We start from the raw sequence: 21,998 nt of genomic DNA on the forward strand, positions 1-21,998 counted from the left end.
TCCAGTGCTGAGGAACCTACCAGGCCTTCAGGAACCCGGGATGGCCGCTTTGGCATCTGGTTACCAAGCTCTAGGGCTGCACAAAGGGGCATTAAATAAGGGGGCAGGAAATCAGGTTGGCTGAGCCCATGGGCCTGATCTAGGTAGGCAGGGAGGGGGCGGGATACCGGGCTAGATGGGCCCATAGGGTGGATCCAGTGATGGTAGTTCTGTGTCCTGGCCCCTGTCTGGGCCAGGCTGACACAGGGAGGGGCAGGCAGCTGGCAGGGAGTCGAGCTGCCATGGGAAGGTGGGAACATTGACAGGGAAGGAGTCGGGGCATTGGTCCAGCTGCTCTGCGGTCTGTCAGTCTGTGCAGCCCCGAGCGGGAGGAGGATGGGTCTTGTGCTCTCTTGCAGCCAGAGACTGGCCCTTCTGACTATCACTGGGAGTCGGGACACCTGGGTTCTATCCCCAGCTCTGGGAAGGGAGTAGCATCTAGAGGGTAGAGCAGGGGGGCTGGGAGCCAGGACTCCTGGGTTCTCTCCCCAGCTCTGGGAGGGGAGTGGGGTCCAGTGAGTTAGACCTGGGTGTCCCTTGTGCATTAACTCCATTTGTGCAGGAGTCAGTGCTTGTCAGATCCCCGCTCCCTCCCGGGTTTTAAATCCCGCCATGATGAAGGCTCACTGCATCTGGCGGACCAGAGGCGACAGAGAGGGATCTGGTTCAGGCTATCTTGGCATCTGGCCACTAAGTGGCAGCAAGTTGGAGCCATCAGACAGGACGGTGACACTGACCAACCCCAGGGCCCTGCCCTTGGACCATCGTGTGTTGCAGGTGTTTTTTCCTCCCCTGGGTCCCTTCTGTCCCGTGCCCAGCTGTTTGCGATCCTTCACCCCCTCCCTGCCCCCCTCAAAAAAGTGACCTGCCCCGTAATCACACACAGGACTCCTGCCTCCAAGTCGTCCCCCCACCCATGCCCTGCTGTAACCCTTGACACCACTCCCCTCCCAGAGCTCTAGTTCCAAACAAGTCATCTTTTACCAGAGTGATAACTTCTTATAATGAGCTCATAACCCCTTTGAGTGACCCCCCCATAATGAACTGAACCTCCCTACAGAGAATCCCCCCTTACAGTGAACAATTCACCCCTGATTGAGAAGGTGTCTTTCTTCTTTTTTAAATGAAGAAACCAGAATCTTTCTACAACGCAGCTCTATTGTCTCTGTTATCTTGGCTGTGTGTCCCGTTCAGATCCAATTCCCAGCCCCCAGGATCAGCAAGGGCACCCGCATTTCATTTCGTACAGCCTCAGCTTTCAATAGAACTCTGCTCATTAAGAAACCGAGCGACCCGCTATTAAGGAGGAAAGGAGAAAAGCGAAGGTTTTGGGGTCTGTTCTCAGAGACCAAATGGAGACATCATTTCAACAAAGTTCCTCTGAACACCAGATCTCTCCAGTTGGATGCCCCCACAATCACTCTTGGGTATAGAAAACACTGCTCAAGTTATGCTCACTGAATGCATTTACTACAGAGAAATCAGTGAAGGATCCCACCACCAGGTGATGGCATTTTGTTCTTCGTTGGCTTCTATCAATCCACACGGAAGCATCTGTTCACAGAAATGTAGGGTTAGAAGGAACCTCAAGAGGCCTTCAAGCATCTTCTCCCATGGTGAGACAGGACCAAGCGAACCTAGACCATCCCTGGCAGGGGTATATCAACACTAGCAGAGCCAAGCAGGGAATCATGTCTATGGAAGGGTGAAGTTCACTGGGTCAATTTTGCCCCTGTTGATGTTGGGGAGAGGTTCTGGCTGAACACAGCTGAGGTTCCCAGCTCTCAGCAGATGCATGGTGCCTAGAAGACCTGGGAATCCATGTCTGTGGACTTGCTCTTCGTGTTCGCAGTGCTGCTGGCAGCCTCCTCACTGAAGGCAGTTTCGAAGGCTGAGAAGAGGGAGCGGCGCAGCTTCTCCTTGAAGTCCTGACCCATGAAGACGTAGAGGATGGGATTGAGGCAGCTGTTGATGAAGGCCAGGCTGGCGGTCAAGGGAAGGCCGACAATGAGGGTGGTGTCCATGCTGGGTGTCCGGTTCATCTCCAGGAAAGAGAAGATGTGGTAGGGGAGCCAGCAGAGGAAGAAAGCCACGATCACGGCAGCAATGACCTTGAAGGGCTTCCCAGATCGGGCCAGTTGGTTCCTCCTTAGCTTGACCAAGATGGCACCGTAGCAGCACACGATGACAGTGAAAGGGATAAGGAAGCCTAAGATAAAGCGGCTGATGATCATGGCCCGGTGGTTTGTGTTTTTCCTCCTGTCTCTCTGCTCCTTGGTGGCCCCTTCCCCCACTGTGTCGAAATTGTTGTAGCAGTTGGTGATATTCTTGTTGTATGGGGAGGGTGCCGTGTGGCGGAAGTATAGGTTCGGAGAACACAAGGCCAAGGCCACGACCCACACACCCAAGGCTACCAGGAAAGCCAGGTGGGGTGTGCGGTGGTTCTGGGCCCACACAGGGCGTACTACGGAGATGCAGCGGTCTATGCTGATGACCATGAGGAGGTAGACGCTGGCGTAGAGATTGAGGAAGGCCAAAGTGCTGTTGATCTTACACAATGCCCTCCCAAATGGCCAGTGGAAGCCCAGGGCTGTGTAGGCCAAACTGAAGGGGAGAAAGAAGGTGAAGATGAAGTCGGCCACGGCCAGGTTGAGAAACCAGATGGTGTTGACTGTCCTCTTCATCCGGAAGCCAGTGATGAAGATGACCAGCCCGTTGCCCGTCACTCCCAGTCCGAAGGCAATGGAATAGATGACCATAGTGACCACATGCATGCTATTGAAGAGCGCTTGCTTATGGACCATATCTTCATCATTGTACATAGGATCATCATAATAGAAGGTGGAGGAGACATCCAACAGAGTTGTGGGAAGAGAGGTGCCCTCCACAGCCATGGGGATGTTTTCAATTCTCTCTGCCTTACTTCTTTCTCCACCTGTCACACACCAACAGAACTCATCCATTAGTTATCTCCCCTGGCAACCTCCCAACCAGCCAGTGACTTGGAGGGAACACCACCCTTCAGAAGGACCAAGGGAATGTGGGACTCCTGTATTCTGTTGCACGACATTTACACTCAGTGAGAAACTTGGACAAAGATGATAGAGAAAGGGGACCAAGATACTCTCCTGGCCCCTAACTGGTAAATTAATTTACTTATTTCCCGGTCACTGTGTTAGGTCAAAGTCTTCAAACTCAAGGATGGTAATAAATTGGAGAGGACTCAGAGAAGAGCAGTGGGAATGATTCAAATATTGGAACACCTGCTTTATAGTGAGAAATTCCAGGAAATCCATCTATCTGGCTTAACAAAGAGAAGTTGAAGGGGTCCCAGTCTATAGATACCTACATGGAGAACAAATATTTGACCATGGACTCTTCAGTCTAGCAACCAAAAGCCTAACAAGACCCAATGGCTGGAAGTTGAAGCAAGACAAATTTAGACTGGAAATAAGGGGCAACTTTTTAATGGTGACAGAATTCACCATCGGAATAACTTCCTAACGGCTCTAGTGGATTCTCCATCACTGGCAGTTTCAAAATCAAGACTGGAGGTGTTTCTAAAAGATTTGACTTTAGTTCAAGCAGGAATTACTCGGGGTGAGGTCTATGATCTGTGTTGGATGCCATTGGGTGGCCCTCCAATAATGGACTTTTTGGTTTGCTGGTGATTCCAAACAATTGAGGAGGAAAAATTGTTTCAGATCGAACCACAATGAAATTTTTTCGCAATTTTCGGAAAAATCAGTTTGGGGAAGCATTTCCTTCTACCTGAACGGAACCATTTCATTTGGATCTCGAGTGTTTTTCATGGCTTCAAATCATTTAAACATGGATAAAATTCAAGGATATTTCAAAATGAGAAGTCATTGAGAATAGACACTTTTGGTTTCCAAAAATGCCCAGTGGAAATATTTCAATGAGGGGGGTGAGCTTTGTTTTTTGGCAGGCCGAGGGGAGGAGGGATCCTGAAATGAGCGATTTAGTGAAACCGGCCTGGATTCATTAAATGTTTCAGTGTCACCAAATCTGCATTTTTCACTGAAAAAAAAAACAATTCAATCAAAATATTTCACCAGGTGATACTCAAAAATCTGTAGGCTGCCACTGGGGGGCCCCCGGACACTGAGAAATTCAGATGGAAAAACAAAATGCTTGTGGTTAGTTGTGTGTTGCAGCACGATCAGTGAATTATTTATTGCTATTTCAGTGGGGTTTAAATTATTATTCAGCTAAGACCCTCCCATAGTTACCCCGCCATGACCTTCAGACCTTGCAGTAGGGGATGAATGACCCAATTGTGGGAAACCTGGGGGAGGGAGGTGTTCTGTGCCCCACAGTGATTAGCAGGCTGTTCGTTAATAGCTCCCCTCCCACCCGGGATATGCCTTGCAAACTTTCAGACAAAAGTTGGGGATGATCAGCATGCCTGGGTTCTACTTCCACCCCTGGGTCGGGAGAGGGGACCAGGGGGTTAGAGCAGGGTGGCTGGGGTCAGGACTCCTGGGTTCCATTACCGTTACGAGAAGGGGAGTGGGGACCAGTGGTTTATAGCAGGGAGGGCTGGCTTTTAGGATTCCTGGCTTTGGGCTCTAGTGGTTACCGTGGTGGGTACAGCCCGGCTAGCCAAGTCCATAAATCTGGCACATTTCTTCTGAGAGGCAGCATCTCCATGTGGGAAAAACTTCCCACGGTCAGACCACCCCTACCCCAGACTCTGCCCCCAGTTAACTGATCTGTGCAGGGAGAGTTGGGGCTGCCTCCCCAGATTTTGGGGGGCAAAGACCTGGAGGCCTTGAGTTAAACGAAGGGCTGGGAAGTGCACGGAAAGATTTGTAAAATCTGTAGCAACTGATTCCAGTAAAGGCTAGTAACTGGGCAGCTGGAAGGCTCTCTGCCCGCCTCTCGTGGCTGCCAGCCCACTCCTGCAGCTATTTCTTCAGCACACCCTGTTCAAACACCAGCTTCTTGACACGCAGGCCTCAGGATCCGTCCCCCCCGCCCCGATGTCCCAACCCAGGGGTGGTTGTTAAACAGGGGAAGAGGAAAGGCAGACTCCATGCCACCCCTGTCCCAGCACCACTTCCTCTTCTGAATGGGATGGGAGCTCCAGTTACTTTAGTTATTAGATTTTACCCCTCCAGAACCAAGAATACAGCCCAGCAGTCCTGGCTCCCAGCCCCCCCACAGGTGGGGAGAGGACCCAGGAGTCCTGGCTCCAAGCCTCCACCCCCACTCTAATCCACCAGACCCCACTCCCCTCCAAGAGCCAGGGTAGAACCCAGGAGTCCTGGCTCCCAGCCCCCCTGCTCTAACCCCTAGACCCCACGCCCCTCCCAGGAGCCACATAGAGAACCCGGGAGTCCTGGTCACCTTCTTATACCTCTGGGTGCTCACAGTGCATGTGATGTCTCCTTTCCCGTCTATGGGGCTCTCTAAGGGCAGCCTCTCCCTGGCTGATCCTCTCCTCTGAAGCCAGCCCCGTCTGCTCCTCTCGGGTAGTGGATCTCAAACCCTCCAGGGGCCCGGGATGCCTTTGTATGTGCTGCTAGCAAGGCGTGGTCCACAGCACTTGACCAACACAGGAAGAACACTGAGCCTCTGCCCCAACAGAGAGAACAACGGAAGAGTGATGTAACCCTTGACATCTGCACAGGCGTGGAACAGGATTCCTGGGTTCTATCCCTGGCTCTGGCTCAGGAGTGGGGTCAAGTGGGTGATAGCGGGGGGGCTGAGAGCCAGGATTCCTGGGTTCTATCCCTAGCTCTGGCTGAGGAGTGGGGTCTAGCGGGTGATAGCAGGGGGGTTGGGAGCCAGGATTCCTGGGTTCTATCCGTGGCTCTGGCTGAGGAGTGGGGTCTAGTGGGTGATAGCAGGGGGGGCTGGGAGCCAGGATTCCTGGGTTCTATCCGTGGCTCTGGCTGAGGAGTGGGGTCGAGTGGGTTAGAACATGGGGGTCTGTGAGTCAGAACTCCTGGTTTCTGTCCCACAGCTGAGTGGGGTCCAGTGGTAAGAGTAGGGGGCTGTTGTATTAATTTATACTAAAGGAGCCCAAAAGTCAAAAGTTGTGACCACGAATCTGAAACTGTACAACTTTAAACAAGGTTCAGGATTTGCTCCACAGAATCTGCAGCCTGTTTATGACCCCAGCAAATACCCTTTTATTAAAGAAACGGGGCGGGGGGGGAGTGAATTCCTTTGCCATGTAAAGTATTAAGTCAGGCTTTCACTTGAACCGTAACCCTTGTGCCCTTGGGTGCAGAGAGATTTTGGGAAGGGAAAACCCACCTGGTCCGACAGCCTTTTAGCTGGTGCCCGAGATGATTTGGGGAAAGGAGGAGAAGTCAGCTGAGCTGGGCTGGAGCCCTCGTCCTTGCCTCTGTTGTTAAAGTCTGATGCTGTTTCCTGGAGGACAAAATAGCACAAACCCATGGAGAAAAGGTGAGGAAAAACCCAGCAGGGCAAGAAAACGTCGCTTCTGTCTCCCGGCGTGACTCTTGTTTGCAACTTCTTGGCTGAAAAAACACCACCCCAAGACCTGGCAGATTGTACCAGCTTCAGGCTGTTCCGGGCGTCGCTTTTAGCCACCTCTCTGGGCGCAGAGGGGCTGCAGGGGATGCAAAATACACAGGCCTGGCTGGCCAAACCCGGCTCTTTTTAGCCAGGTGGCAAAAGGAGAGGGATGGGAGAGAGACGGGGGGGAAGAAAAGGACTCACAAAGTGAGGTGTCTGCCTTCACTGGCGGTGGTTACGGCATCTATCAGTTACGCCCAGAATCCGACACCCCATCTGTGGCTCGCTGATCTCCGCTCCCGCACGTCTCGCGTTTCCCCGGTCTCAGCTTTGCACCCACCGGGCTTTGGGGTCCGTCTCTTTGGTTCCCTCTGGCACCTTTTCCCATCAACGTCGATTGTTCGACAGGGGGTGTGACAGATGCGGAATTTTCACTCACTTCTCACAGCTGAGCTCACAATTACAATTAGTTTGCTGGCCCAGTTATGACAACAGGGCTGGAAGCCAGGACTCCTGGTTTCTATCCCCAGCTCTGTGACAAGAGTGGGGTCTAGTGGTTAGAGAGGGGGGGTGCCTCAGAAAGTAGGGTACTCAGGTCTTGGGGACTCGCTGAGACGGGCGGGAAGGGTAACTCAGATCAGGAGCTTTACAAAGCCAGGGCAGATGGCCTGGAACTTCCGCTACTTCCGTGTGTTGCGACAGAAACGTTTCCCTGTCCACCAGGGGACCTGAAGTCCCCACAAGTTCCCGAGCCACCCCCTCCCGCTCATCTGTATTCTCAGCAACAGGAGCTCTCTTGCGGTTCGTGTAGCTCAGACGCCCCCGTGGAGCCGGACTCCCAACTGGTGCCCATGGCATAGATCCATTGGCTGAAACAGTGCCACATCACTTTGCTCCAGCTGGGGATCGAGCCCTATTGATCCCAGTGGGGCTATGGCCAATTGACCCCAGCTGGGATCTGCCCCATAGATTCCAATGGAGCTACGGCCGATTGACCCCAGCTGGGATCTGCCCCATAGATTCCAATGGAGCTACGGCCGATTGACCCCAGCTGGGATCTGGCCCCATAGATTCCAATGGAGCTACGGCCGATTGACCCCAGCTGGGATCTGCCCCATAGATTCCAATGGAGCTACAGCCGATTGACCCCAGCTGGGATCTGGCCCCACAGATTCCAATGGAGCTACGGCCGATTGACCCCAGCTGGGATCTGGCCCCATTGATTCCAATGGAGCTATGGCCAATTGACCCCTGTTGGGGGGCTGGCTGATTTGCTTTGTCTTTCTCCCACAATCTGTGCTGAAGTTCAAAGTGAATTTAATACATCAGCTATAATGAGAGACTTGGCTAAAGTAGATAGATAGATAGATAGATAGATAGATAGATAGGGTGTATGGGGACGGATAGATAGATAGATAGATTGATTGATAGGGTGTATGGGGACGGATAGGTAGATAGCTAGATAGATTATATGGGGATGGAGTGGGGGGTGTGTGGGGATGGATGCATGGGTGGTGGGTATAATAGGCCAGGGAAAGATAAGCCTCCCCTAACCAAGCCCTGGCCCCACCCACGCTCCGCCCTCTCCCCCAAGCCGGCTGGAGCTCAGCTCCGGCCAGAGGCCAGCAGGCAGCTGGGGCCAGTGGGTGGCCCAACACCGGGCCGATGCTGGGTGTGGCCAGCGGCCTGGGGCGGCTCAGCCTGGGCTCCTCCAGCTGTGGGGGGGCGAGGGGGGGCATTGGGGCTCTGGCGGACAGGAACGGTGGAGGAGGGGCCTCGGGTGGAGAGGGCGGGGCCGCAGGGCTCGCAGGGGCTCATATGCCTGCTCATGGGTGGACGGGTAGATCGGCAGAGCGGTAACAGGCAGTTGTCCCTGCACCTTCCTGCCCTGTCCCACATCTGCTGTAACTGAAATTCTTGCCCACAGAGTCGCAACTTCCCCCACAGGGAGATGATGAAATGACCGGGAGTGGTGGAGCTGAAATCATGTGGACAGTGGGTGCAGGGTGCATGTGACTGTCAGTCCTGGCTCCCGAGCCCTATTCCCCGCCCCGGAAGGGGAGTGGGGTGTAGAGGGCGAGCTACGGCCCATTGAACCCAGCTGGGGGTCTGGCCCCACTGACTCCATTGACACGAAGGCCTATTGACCCCGGCTAGGGGTCTGGCCCCACTGACTCTAATGACGCGAAGGCCGATTGACCTCAGCTAGGAATCTGGCCAATTTGCTTTTTCTTTCTCCCACAGTCTATTTTCAAATTCAAACTGATTTTCATACATCAGATGTAAGGAGAAATTTGGACAGAAAAGACTTTTACTGCATCTGTTGTGGTCAGCTGGAGCCTAGGTAGATTGATGGTCTGTATGGAGATAGATAGATAGATAGATAGATAGATAGATAGATAGATAGATAGATAGATAGATAGATAGATAGCGGGGGGTGTATGGGGGATAGATAGATAGATAGATAGATAGATAGATAGATAGATAGATAGATAGAGGGGGTGGCTGGGGATAGATAGATAGATAGATAGATAGATAGATAGATAGATAGAGGGGGTGTCTGGGGATAGATAGATAGATAGATAGATAGATAGATAGATAGATAGATAGATAGAGGGGGTGGCTGGGGATAGATAGATAGATAGATAGATAGATAGATAGATAGATAGATAGATGGGGTGACTGGGGATAGATAGATAGATAGATAGATAGATAGATAGATAGATAGAGGGGGTGGCTGGGGATAGATAGATAGATAGATAGATAGATAGATAGATAGATAGATAGTTAGAGGGGGTGGCTGGGGATAGATAGATAGATAGATAGATAGATAGATAGATAGATAGATAGATAGATAGATAGAGGGGGTGGCTGGGGATAGATAGATAGATAGATAGATAGATAGATAGATAGATAGATAGATAGATAGATAGATAGATAGATAGATAGAGGGGGTGGCTGGGGATAGATAGATAGATAGATAGATAGATAGATAGATAGATAGATAGATAGATAGAGGGGGTGGCTGGGGATAGATAGATAGATAGATAGATAGATAGATAGATAGATAGATAGATAGATAGATAGAGGGGGTGGCTGGGGATAGATAGATAGATAGATAGATAGATAGATAGATAGATAGATAGATAGATAGATAGAGGGGGTGGCTGGGGATAGATAGATAGATAGATAGATAGATAGATAGATAGATAGATAGATAGAGGGGGTGGCTGGGGATAGATAGATAGATAGATAGATAGATAGATAGATAGATAGAGGGGGTGGCTGGGGATAGATAGATAGATAGATAGATAGATAGATAGATAGATAGATAGATAGATAGATAGAGGGGGTGGCTGGGGATAGATAGATAGATAGATAGATAGATAGATAGATAGATAGATAGATAGATAGATAGATAGATAGATAGGGTGTATGGGGATGGCTAGATAGATAGGTAGTCCCTCTCCAGTTCTGATTGATCCAGTCACTCTGTCCTCTCCAACCTGCCGTACCCTAAACCTACAGTGGCTGAAGCAGGTTGGGAGGACGTTACTCACCTGTTACTAAGGCCTTGTCTACACTAGAGTTTTGTTGACAAAAGTTTTGCTGCTTTAATGAAGCTGCTGTTGCGTGTCCACACGAGCTCTGTGTGTCGGCGGCGTGCGTCCACACTCGCAGCTCTCGCACGGACACAGAGAGCAGCTTTGGGAAGGGTTTGCAGCGCCTCATGGGGCAGGGACCGCGTCACACGATGCCGGTGTCTAAATCCCGTCCGTCCGTGGGCATCCTGCTAGCTTGCCAGCCGCTTTTCAACTGAAGTGTGGGGGGGGAAGGGGGTGTGACGGGGAGTGTGGAGGCGGGGGAGACACCGAGACTAGTGTGTGTTACGGGAGGGCGTGTGTCGGCACGCTGCCTCTTTTAGTTCAGCCGGCGGCTGGAAGCAACTGGGCCTGAGGCAGGGGGATGGGGACACGCCTGACATTACCCCCCGCCTCCCTCCCCGCTCTGCACAGCACAGCAGTCCCCTGCCCCCCAGCTGTGTTCCTTTTGCCAAACAAACTGTGGCGTGTAGATCAGGCCTGAGTCTCCACGTTCAAAGGTGATGCAATAAACAGAGGATGCTCGTGCGACAGACGTGCTGTGATCACAGCGCTCGGCACTGCAGGTTTCATTCCATCCCCAGCTCGGGGAGGGGCGTGGGGTTTAGCGGATGTTGGTTCGGCGTTCAAGAGATCAGCGTTGCTGTACAGAGCACGGGCTCTAGGGGACACCTCCTCTGACATTGCTGATACCTGTTTGCGTACCTAGCAAACAACAGCAGGAAATAACCGGGGAAGAGATTTTATGCTGGAGAGTAAAATTCATAGATCCCAAGGCTGGAAGGGACCATTGTGATGATTTAATTGGGGCTTGGTCCTGCTTTGAGCAGGGGGTTGGACTAGATGACCTCCTGAGGTCCCTTCCAACCCTGATATTCTATGATTCTATGATTCTATGATTGTGATCATCTCGTGTGATCTCCTGGATAGCACAGGCCAGAGAACTGCCCCTAACTAAGTCCTAGAGTAGAGCGGTTAGAAAAACACCCAGTCCTGATTTTAAAATGCTCAGCGCTGGAGAATCCACCATGACCATGGGGAAATTATTCTAATGGTTACGCCCCTCGCTGTCAGACATTTACACTTTGTTCCAGGCTTCAACTTCCAGCCATTGGACCGTGTCAGACCTTCCTCTGCAGGATGGAAGAGCCCGTTCCGTGTTCCCCACGTGGGTACTGACTGGGGTCGAGTCACCCTTTGACCTCCTCTTTGTTAAGCTAAATAGACTGAGCTCCTTGTGTCTCTCGCTCTAAGGCAGGTTTTCTAACCTTTGAATCATCCCCGTGGCTCTTCTTTGCTCCCTCTGCAATTGATCCACATCCCTCTGGAATTTTGGGCCCCAGAACTGGAGACAGGATTGCAGTCGACCCGGAGCTAAATCCAGAGGGAACATGACCTCCCTGCTCCGACTCGAGATTGCCCTGCTGATGCATCCCAGGATGGCTGGAGCCCTTTTGGCCGCAGCACCCCAGTGGGCGTTCATGTTCAGCTAATTACCCAGCACCATCCCCAGTCATTGTCAGAGGCCCTGCTCCCCAGGAGAGCGTCCCCCGTCCTGCACATCCGCCCGACACCCATTGTTCCTAGATGTGCACGTTGACATTTAGCCGTATTAAAATGTAAATAGTTTGCTTGTGCCCAGTTTACCAAGCAACCCAGAGCGCTCTGTATCCCTGACCTGGCCTCGTCATTGTATACCACTCCCCTCGTGTTTGTGTCAGCTGCAAATTTTGTTCATGATCATTTTATGTTTTTTTTTTCCAGCTCACTAATAAAGATGTTAAAGAGCGTAGGGCCAAGAACCAGTCCCGGCGGGACCCCACTAGAAACACACCCGCTCGATGCCGATTCCCTGGGTACCGTTACATTTTCAGATTAATCAGTTGGCCAGTTTGTAATCCATTTACTGTGGGCCATGTTCATTTTATATGCTGGTTTTGTAATCAAAATGCCGTGCAGTACCAAGGCAAACACCTGGCAGGAGTCTCTGTCTACGACATCGACACTGTTACTTTTATCAACCAACCTCCAAAAAAGGTGTCAAGCTGACTTGACAGCCGCTATTTTCCACAAACCCAAGTTGATTGGCATTAATGACGTTACCCTCCTTTCATTCTTTATTAATCAAATCTCGTACCAGCTGCTCCGTTATCTTCTCAAAATCGAAGTCCCACTGATGGGCTGATAATTCCCGGATCTTCCCATTTATCCTTTTTAAATATCAGTACAACCAGAGGTGAAAGTAAGCCGGTACGCCCTGGTACGGCGTACCAGCAAGAGCCGGTGCACCGTATTGGGGCAGCCCGGCTTCCCCAGGGAGCCATTTAGATTCATAGATATTTAGGTCAGAAGGGACCATTATGATCATCTAGTCTGACCTCCTGCACAACGCAGGCCACAGAATTTCACCCACCACTCCTACAAAAAAACCTCACACCTATATCTGTGCTATTGAAGTCCTCAAATTGTAGTTTAAAGACCTCAAGGAGCAGAGAATCCTCCAGCAAGTGACCCGTGCCCCATGCTACAGAGGAAGGCGAAAAACCTCCAGGGCCTCTTCCAATCTGCCCTGGAGGAAAATTCCTTCCCGACCCCAAATATGGCGATCAGCTAAACCCTGAGCATATGGGCAAGATTCATCAGCCAGATACTACAGAAAATTCTTTCCCAGAAAATTCTTTCCCAGGTAACTTGGATCTTACCCCATCTAAAACCCATCACAGGCCATTGGGCCTATTTACCGTGAATATTTAATTACCAAAACCATGTTATCCCATCATACCATCTCCTCCATAAACTTATCGAGTTTAATCTTTTAAAGGGCCTGGGGCTCCCAGGTGTGGCTGGAGCCCCAGGCCCTTTACATTGCTTCCAGAGCCCCGCTGCTGGAGCCCTGGGGTAGCGGCTGTGGGGCTCCGGCAGCTATTTAAAGGGCCTGGGGCTCCCCACTTCTACCGCCCTGGCCCTTTAAATAGCCGCCGGAGCCCCGCCACTGTTACTCCAGGGCTCCGGGGTCTAATTAAAGGACCAGGACAGTAGAAGCAGGGGAGCTGCTGGCCCTTTAAATAGCCCCCGGAGCCCCGGGCTGCTGCTGCTACCCCGGAGGAGGAGAAGGAGAAGGAGAAGGATGGGGGGGGCACTTACCTTACAGGGTTGGCTGGGGCTGGCTCTGACTCCCTCAGCCCCGCCCCTTCCGGGGGCCAGAGCTGGCCCCAGCCTACCTGTAAGTCACTCGACTTACTATCACCCCTGGGTACAACATTAGTTTTCTTCCAGTCGTCTGCAACTTCACCTGTGCTCCAAGACTTATTGAAAATCAACACTAAGGACTTTGAGGCAGGGGCTAGTTTTAGTGTAGGGTTAATAGTAGGGGCTAGTTTTAGGGTTAGGAGTGTAAATTTTAGGGTAGGGTCCATGTTTAGGGTGAGGGTGTCTAGTTAGTTTTTGCTGCTGGGGTTAGCGCTGCGGTAGGGTTAGGGTTAAGGTTAAGGTTAAGGGTATGATTAGGGTTAGGACAGGGATTAGGGTTAAGGTATCAATAAGTGTTAAGGTTAGGGTTAGAAGAAGTGGTTAGAGTCAGTGTGATCAGTTCTAGGGTTAGGGGTTGTTCCCATCGCACCGGGCATTGCACAGCCCCAGAGTTAGAAGAATGTCCCTGCCCTCCAAAGAGCTCACAGCCAGAACAGACGCAGGCAGAATTATTTCCCACGCTTTACAAATGGGGAAACTGAGACACAGAGAAACCAGGTGACCTTCCCACAGTCACCACCAACTTCATCCGTAAAGGCCATGAGACGGGGAATGACTCACCGCCAGATTACAACCACACTCAACAGCCAGCAATGGGGAGAGCGGGGTAGGGGGGTGGGGGGAGCCGTGCTGGGAGCCAGGACTCCTGAGTTCTCTCCCGAGCTCTGGTAGGGGAGGGGAGTCTAGTGGATTAGAGCAGGTGGGGCTGGGAGCCAAGACTCCTGGGTTTTATCCCTGGCTCTGGGAGGGGAGTGGGGTCTAGTGGGTCAGAGCAGTGGGGCTGGAAGCCAGGACTCCTGGGATCTATCTACAGCTTGACTCCATACCCTGAACCAGCCAGTTCCCCCACCCTGGTGCCAGCTGGGAGGGTACAGTGTTACCTAGGGGAACCAGGGCACAGTACCCAGCCTGTCTGACTCACGAAAGACGTCCCACCACCACCAGCCAGCCTCTGATTGAACCAAATCTGCATCAGGAGAAAGACTTACAAAAAGCAATGGAAAGGCAGTGGGAGACACACCTAAACCCCTGGGATAAGGGTGACAGGATTAAGGAAACTTCCCTAGCTCATTTGCATCGAAGAGGGGACAAGGAGGCATCTCCATTCAGGGCTGTCCTTAGGCATATGCAGCTGCACAGGGCACCATGAAATTTGGGTTGCCCCAAATTTGTTGGTGCCCTAGGCAGCTGCCTGCTGCATACGCGGGAGCACCAGCCTCGGCGACCAGCCCTATCCCTCGGCCAGCTCCCGTGTGGGCTGCACCCACTGCAAGGGGCAGGACTGTCCCTAGGGGGGTGTGGGGCCTGGGACAACTCCTTCTGTCCTGCCTCTTACCCTTCCCCCCTGCTCCGCCCCCAGCCCACCCCGTCCCACCTCTTCCCCCAGCAACCCCACACTCACTGGCAGCGGCGGGAAGCGGAGCAGCCTGGCCCCAGCCCGCTCCACTCCGCCAGCTCCCAGCCGCGGCGCTCCGCTTCCCGCTGCCGGTGAGTGCGGGGAGGTTGGGGAAAGGGCGCCCCCCGCTGGCGGAGTAGAGCTGGCCGGGGCCGGGCTGCTCCACTTCCCACTGCTGCTGGTGAGTGGAGCGGGGGGGATCCCTTCCCCCAAGCCCCTTCCCCCGAGTGACACAGCTGGGGCCAGGGTGAGGGAAGTGGAGCGGGCTGCTTCTGGACCCCCGCTGATTGCCCGGGCCACTCTGGGCCTATGGGGCCCCCAAAAGTGCTCCCCACAGCTCCTGCCTCCCAGACTCTGGAGGGGGGGAGAGGCCTGGGGCCCCACACAGACCCCCATGGGGGGGCTGCGTAGGGTACCCAAATGGCTAGGGACCACCCTGTCTCCATTAGCAGACAGAATGGAGAACAGAGATTCCAAGGCAAGAACCGCAGGGAACCCTGGGGCCAGAAAAGCAGGGCCGCACTGCATCATGGGGCATCTCTGCTCCAGATGTTAACGATCCCACGCCTGCACACCCCCAGCTCAGCAGTTATCAGACCAATTCTAGTAATAAATCCTTTATTGGGAACCAAAATAGTGAAGCTCCCTAATTGCATTGTGAGCTCCCTCCAAGGGACACCGCCCATAACCAGGAATGATCAGCTCCCACGGTCTATCCTGAGCAAAACAACTCTGGTATTCTCCCTTGTTTACACATCCACAAATCTAGTGTTCTCCCTTGAACCATTGTTGTTTCCTTATAAAAACCCCGACCCACACTCAAGTAAGTGTTCTGATGCCTGGATCCAAACTCTGCAACAGTTCCATGGGGACGTCATCTTCTCCTGACCGATCGTGCTGGGGGCTCTGCCTTTCTCCAGCACTCCGGACCCTCAGCTACCACCAACACCTGGGACCCCCGATCGATTCAATCTTCACGGAGTGGTGAGAAACCAGCTCTCTCTCTCTCTCTCTCTCTCTCTCTCTCTCTCTCTCTCTCTGTCTCTTAGGTGCAGCCTTCTGACCCTGACTGGTGTGATCAGTTAGAGTTTTGTAAACCTGACTTTTTATAATAAAATTTGAGCTGGATTTAATATTATCCCTGTTTTGTTTGTTTGGCTCCCCTGTGGTTCATCATCATCATTTTCCTATTACGCCTCTGGTGTTTAGGGCAGTGACGAAGCTCTTCCGCTCCTGTCTGTTTTTGGCAAGTCTTTCAATGGTCCCCCAGGTCTGCCCCAGGTTTTTCAGCTCAGCTTCCACAGCTCTTCACCATGTTGTTTTCGGGAGATCTCGTTTTCACTTGCTTTCAGGTGTCCATCTTATTGCTACTCTGGTGATGGAATCCGAAGCACATGGCCAATCCATCTCCAACGCCTCCTGGCAATGATGGTGCTCAGATCCTCTTGGCTGCACTGTGTCAACAGATCTCGGTTTGAGATTGTTCTGGGCCAAAAGATACGGAGGATTTTTTTGGAGGCAGGTTGTACGGGATGAAGACAGATTGGACATGTCAGACTTTCTCATTCCCCAGCATTCTGCACTATAACGTAGTGTTGAAAGTAGACAGCTCTGATAAACCTTGAGTTTGGTTTTGGTGTTGTATTTTGATGATTTCCAGAGTGTATTTTAAGCTCCTGAAGGTGTTCCTGGCTTTATTGATTTTGTTCCAGATGTCCTGGCTTGTTCCACCATCCTGGCTGATGGTGCTGCCCAAGTATGTGAATGTTTCTACATTGGTGAGAACATAATCCTCTATCTGTGCTGGTGATGGTGAGGCAATATTAAAGGTCATGATAGCTGTCTTATTGCGGTTGATTTTCAGTCCAATTTCCTGGTTGAATGAGTTGAGTCGAGTTGTTTTTTCTTGTACATGGCGTTGGGTATGTGATAGGAGAGCGAGATCATCTGCAAAGTCCAGGTCTTCAAAGGATGAGAAGAGCGTCCATTTAATGCCTCTTGGCATGTCTTCTGTTGTACACCGCACCACCCAGTCGATGACCATGCTGAAGAGGACTGCAGACATGACACACCCCTGACGTACTCCTGTTTTGACTTCAAAACGGAGCTCACTGTGATCAACATGGCATGTAATGTTGAAATAGAAGCTTTTGATGACGTTGATTATACGGAAAGGAATTCCATACGCCTGCAGACTGCGCCAGAGGCTGGCCCTGTGACGGCTGTCAAAAGCCTTCTCAAAGTTTGTGAAATGTATGCAGAGTTGCCATTGCCATGCTAAGCACTGTTCTCTTATGTTTCATGGAATGAAGATCTGGTCTGTGCATCCACGCCTTTCCCGAAAACCAGCTTGCTCTTTGCTGAGAACACTATCAGCTGCCTCTGATATACGCTGGGCTATGATCTTACACAATTCTTTGCTTGGCACAGAGAAAAGTGTGATACCATGCCAGTTATTACAATCACTGAGTTCCTGTCTTTGGTATCTTCACTACAACTATAGATAGACAGATCCCTGCAGCGCCCAAAAATCCTGTGGGGTTTGCTCATCAGGCGGGTTACGACCAGAACCATTGTAACGTGGAAGTGAGGATAGGGACGTGCTGAACCAGGGACACAGGAGGGTGGCAGATTGAAAGTGCTGGTCGACCTGGCCTGCTCAGGTGTGCTCTATTCCGGTGCGGTGCCGATGGCCTATGAGGGTGACAGCTTGGAGGTGCTGTTTGACCCGGCCTGCTGAGTCCAGGGACATCTAAGGGGTCAGCTTGGGAGCGCTGATTAACCCGGCCCTCTCAGATGGGCTCTGTTAACGTGGGTGTGTTTGTCTGATTCTGGGGCTGGAAGAACCCAGCCCTGGGGAACCTAAGTCCTTCAGGATAGGTCCATTGGGAGGGAACTGGCAGAAGGGAAAAGTCGAGCTCCGTATGAGAACACAAGTGACACAAGCGGTACGTGGATAGAATTACAGACCCTCCCCCCACCCCCCAGAAGAGTAACCCTAATAAATGAGCATACCCCAAAGTAACAGGCCAAGCTGGTAACAATAGGTCCCATTCCCTGACCCCCCTTTGGCCAGCTGGGAGCCAGTGCCCCTTGAGAGAAAAGGCCCCCTGAGCCAGCCCGTCCCCTCTACACCAGGTGATACTCAGCCTTGGCGCTGGCCTTGCTCTTGCTGGCGGGGAGGGAGGACTGGCCGGAGACCTCGCTGAAGGCGCCTTCAAAGGCCGACAGCACCGAGCTCCGGAGCTTCTCCCTGAAATCCCGGCCCACGAAGACGTAGAGGAGGGGGTTGAGGCAGCTGTTGAGATAGGCCAGGGCTGAGGCCAGTGGGATCCCCACTGCCAGGAGCGACTGGAGTTGGGGCGTCACCGCAGTGACCGACACCTCCAGGAAGGAGAAGACGTGGTAGGGGAACCAGCAGAGGAAGAAGGCTGTCACCACGGCCACCATGATCTTGTAGGGCCTGCCAGAGCGGGCCAGCTGGTTCCGCCTCATCTTGGCCGCGATGACCACATAGCAGGCCAGGATGATGGCAAATGGCACCAGAAAGCCAGCCACGAACCGGGTCAGCACCACGGCCCGGTGCCGACTCTCCCTCAGCCCAGCCATCTCCTCCACCTGGAAGCCATCCGACAGGGCGTAGTTGTTGTAGCAGTGAGTGACATTCTCCTGAAAAGGGGAGCTCCTGGTGTCCCGGAAAACCACGTAGGGGCAGCTGAGAGCAAGGGCTGCCAACCACACGGCCATGGCCACCAGGGAGGCCAGCCGGGGCGAGCGGTGGTTCTGGGCCCAGACCGGCCAGGCCACGGTGATGCAACGATCGGCGCTGATGGCGGTGAGGAGGAAGACGCTGGCGAACATGTTGAGGAAGGCCACGGCGGTGTTGATCTTGCACAAGGCCCAGCCAAAGGGCCAGTGGAAGCCCAGGGCCACATAGGCCACGGCGAGGGGGAGGAAGAAGGTGAAGATGAAGTCGGCCACGGCCAGGTTGAGGAACCAGATGGCGTTGACCGTCCTCTTCATCTGAAAGCCGGTGATGAAAATGACCAGCCCATTGCCCATCACCCCCAACACAAAGGCGATGGAATAGATCACCATGGAGACCACGTGCATGGTGCCACGCAACCTGGCTCCGGCCTCCAAGCTGGAGTCATCCTCGTAGTCTCCATCATAGTCGTAGGGGGAGGAGGCGTTTTCGGCCATGCTGAAGAAGAAGCTGCAGGAAAGGAGTCATTGGACATAAGGGGAAAGGCCCCGTGCCCCATTCCCCACCCATCCTGAGCCAGCCAGTCCCCACCATGGGGCTGGATGGGGGCCAGCACCCCCTAGAGGGGAAAGTTTGCATGTCTCATTCCCCACTCACACTGCCCCCTTAAGTCAGCAAGACCCCCACTCTGGGCTCGGATTGGGGCCAGTGCCCCCTAGAGGGGAAAAGCCGCATGCCCCATTACCTGCCCCCCTGAGCCAGCCAGTCCCCGCCCTGGGGCCAGATCTGAGCCAGGGCCCCTGACGGGGGAAAGGCCTCCAGTCCCATGTCCAGCCCTCCTGAGTCAGCCAGTCCCCGCCCTGGGGCCAGATCTGAACCAGGGCCCCTAACGGGGGAAAAGCCTCCAGTCCCACGTCCAGCCCTCCTGAGTCAGCCAGGACTCAAAATATTTAGCTGCATGGTACCAAGGAAACTGGGTAATCGCATCCAACTGTCACTTTCCCAGCTCCAGCCGCGTTGCCACATCGCTGTGGTTACTGGCTGGGCTAGGAAAACCCTGAGGTTGGGCAACTTCATTCTGGAGCCAGGATGCTGGTCACTCAGCCGGGAACACCACAGATGTGTTGGATGGTCCCCGGTCCAACACACCTCCCCCCTCCACCCCTGCCCCCCAGCTCAGTCAGACTCTTCCCCGGCTCAGCACAGTAGGGAGAGACCCTGAGATGCCCAGCGCAGACCCGGCTCCTGCCAACTGCGACGGCTTCCCCGAGCTCTCAGCTCTTCTCTGAGCACAACGGGCCAGGAGGCTGGGAACCAGGACTCCTGGGTTCTCTCCCCAGCTCTGGGAGGGGAGTGGGGGCTACTGGTTACAGCAGGAGGGGGCTGGGAGCCAGGACTTCTATCTATCCATCCCCATACATCCCATCTATCTCTCTGCCTATATATCTACCAGCTACTACAGTGATGAAGATAGATAGATAGATAGATAGATAGATAGATAGATAGATGGGGTGGCTGGGGACAGACAGACGGACGATAGGTTTGCTCATGCTGGCCTGGCAGGTTTGTTACCTTGTTCCTGATTCTCTCCTCTGCTGGCTTCGTGATTCACTCCCTCTCTCCCTGATGCCCCCGAGTGTCTGCAGTGATCCTGGTGCTGCCGGTGGCTATGGGGAGGTGCCAGGAAATGGGGCGGGAGGTGTGGGGGGGTGCTGGACGTGGTGCTTCCCCCAGCCCTTGTCTCTGTCCTGGCACCAGGCTGCTCTCTGCTCTGGGCTTCTCTGTGCAGCGGGGGGAGTGTGGGGGTTGTGGGGGCATTGTGGGGGTCTGTGTGTTGGGGAGATTGGGGGGCTGTGTTTGGAGGGGTTGAGGAAGTATGGAGGTTGTGTTTGGGGGTTCTGGGGAGCTGTGGGGGTGGGGGCCTGTTTTGGGGTGCTGGGGGGAGACTGTGGGGCATTGTTGGGGGCTGTTAGAGGGATTGGGGGACTATATTTTGGGAGAAATTGGAGAGTTGGGGGTATTAAAGGGGCTGTGTTTGTGGGGGGTTCTGGGAAGCTGAGAGGGGTGGAGGCCTGTGTTGGGGTGCTGTGGGGAGGACTGTGGGGTGTTGTTGGGGGTCTGTGTTTGAGATGATTGGAGGCTGTGGGGGGCTGGGGGCATTATGAGGGCTGTGTTTGTGGGGGGTTCTGGGAAGCTGAGAGGGGTGGAAGCCTGTGTTGGGGTGCTGTGGGGAGGACTGTGGGGTGTTGTTGGGGGTCTGTGTTTGAGATGATTGGAGGCTGTGGAGGGCTGGGGGCATTATGAGGGCTGTGTTTGTGGGGGGTTCTGGGGAGCTGTGGGGGCCTGTGTTGGGGATGCTGTGAGGAGGACTGTGGGGCATTGTTGGGGGGCTGTGTGTTGGAGGCGGTTGGGGGCATTCGGGGGCTGTGTTGGGGGAAATTGGGGGGCTCGGAGGAATTAAGTGGGCTTTGTTTGTGGGGGATTGTGGGGAGCTGTGGGGGGGGCCTGTATTGGGATGCTGTGGAGGACTGTGTGGCTTTGTTGGGGGGCTGTGTTTGGGGGGATTGGGGTCTGTGGGGGGTTGGGTGCATAATGGGGGCTGTGTTTTGGGGGGGTTCTGGGGAGTTCTAGGGTGGGGGCCTGTATTGAGGTGCTGTGAGGAGGACTGTGGGGTGTTTTTGGGGACCTGTGTTGGGCGGTTGTTGGGCGGGGAAACTGGGGGGGGGGGCTCTGTTTGGAGGAGGGGCTGCTGAGCCAGCCTCCATGAGGGGAGTGGGGTCCGTGTCTCCGTCAGTCTGTCAGTCATCCGTCCCCCCACCACCACTGCTCGTTCCCACAGAGACAATTCGATCCAGACTTTTACATCCCCCCCACCCTGGCGCAGGGTCTGATATATCCCCGTTAAATGACTCAGCCCTTCCCAAACAAGGGCCATGGCAATTCCCCCTCCCCAGCTCTGCCGGTGCCCCTCACTCCCGACCCGCAGCCCCTGCTAGCCCAGCTCTGGCGTGGGGGTGGTGCCTAGTGGGCTCTGGCCGGGGCTTTGGGGCGGGGGATCAGGACTACTGGCTTTACGCCAGCCTGTGCCCCGAACCTGGAGGTGGAGCAACCCAACAAACTCAGCACACAGCGGTGGGTGCCCTCAGACCACATCCTCGCACCGACGGGTCACAGGGGCCGGGTCCATCCGCGGCTCTGGATCTACCCGTGGAAACACAAACAGTCGTTAGCCAAACCCCAACCCCAGGAAAACAAAGCCGGTTAAAAACCTCTTGACGAAGCAAAATTCCCGGCTGCCCGGTGGGCAGAGAGAGAAACACCAAAAGCCCCCGGCCGGGCCAGGGCCGGACCCGCCCGGGCCGAGGAATTTCCCACGGGGCAAGGGAGGTGGGACGCCCTGGGGCGACGCCGCTGGGCTCCTGCCTCCGGTTCCGGGGCCCACGGCTCACGAAGGACGTTGGCCGGCTGGGGAGGGCTCAGAGAAGGGCCGGGA

At 53.8% G+C, this 21,998-nt stretch overlaps 2 protein-coding genes across 4 annotated transcripts; both read right to left on the reverse strand.

Moving 5' to 3' along the window:
• Positions 1 to 1,113: 1,113 nt before the first annotated feature.
• LOC144279479 (chemerin-like receptor 1) lies at positions 1,114 to 5,594 on the reverse strand. 3 transcript variants are annotated; one of them, XM_077841002.1, is made up of 2 exons: positions 5,437 to 5,594; positions 1,114 to 2,974 (listed from the first exon to the last, which is right to left on the reverse strand). In XM_077841002.1, the coding sequence occupies exons 1-2, from the start codon at positions 5,441 to 5,443 to the stop codon at positions 1,842 to 1,844; spliced, it is 1,140 nt and encodes a 379-aa protein (XP_077697128.1). In that variant the 5' UTR covers positions 5,444 to 5,594; the 3' UTR covers positions 1,114 to 1,841. The 3 variants fall into 3 exon arrangements, with proteins under 3 accessions (XP_077697128.1, XP_077697129.1, XP_077697130.1); XM_077841003.1 differs by having other exon boundaries at positions 5,423 to 5,594; XM_077841004.1 differs by having other exon boundaries at positions 5,413 to 5,594.
• A 12,334-nt stretch (positions 5,595 to 17,928) lies between these two features.
• On the reverse strand, positions 17,929 to 19,002 carry LOC144279996 (chemerin-like receptor 1). Its single transcript, XM_077841691.1, has one exon. The coding sequence runs from the start codon at positions 19,000 to 19,002 to the stop codon at positions 17,929 to 17,931; it is 1,074 nt and encodes a 357-aa protein (XP_077697817.1).
• Between the last annotated feature and the right edge of the window lie 2,996 nt (positions 19,003 to 21,998).

Source organism: Eretmochelys imbricata, chromosome 24 (assembly GCF_965152235.1).
Source record: "Eretmochelys imbricata isolate rEreImb1 chromosome 24, rEreImb1.hap1, whole genome shotgun sequence".
Classification (NCBI taxonomy): Eukaryota; Metazoa; Chordata; order Testudines; family Cheloniidae; genus Eretmochelys; species Eretmochelys imbricata.

Coding starts and splice junctions, on each gene's coding strand:
- LOC144279996 (XM_077841691.1), bottom strand. CDS start 19,002: ATGGCCGAAAACGCCTCCTCCCCCTACGACTATGATGGAGACTACGAG.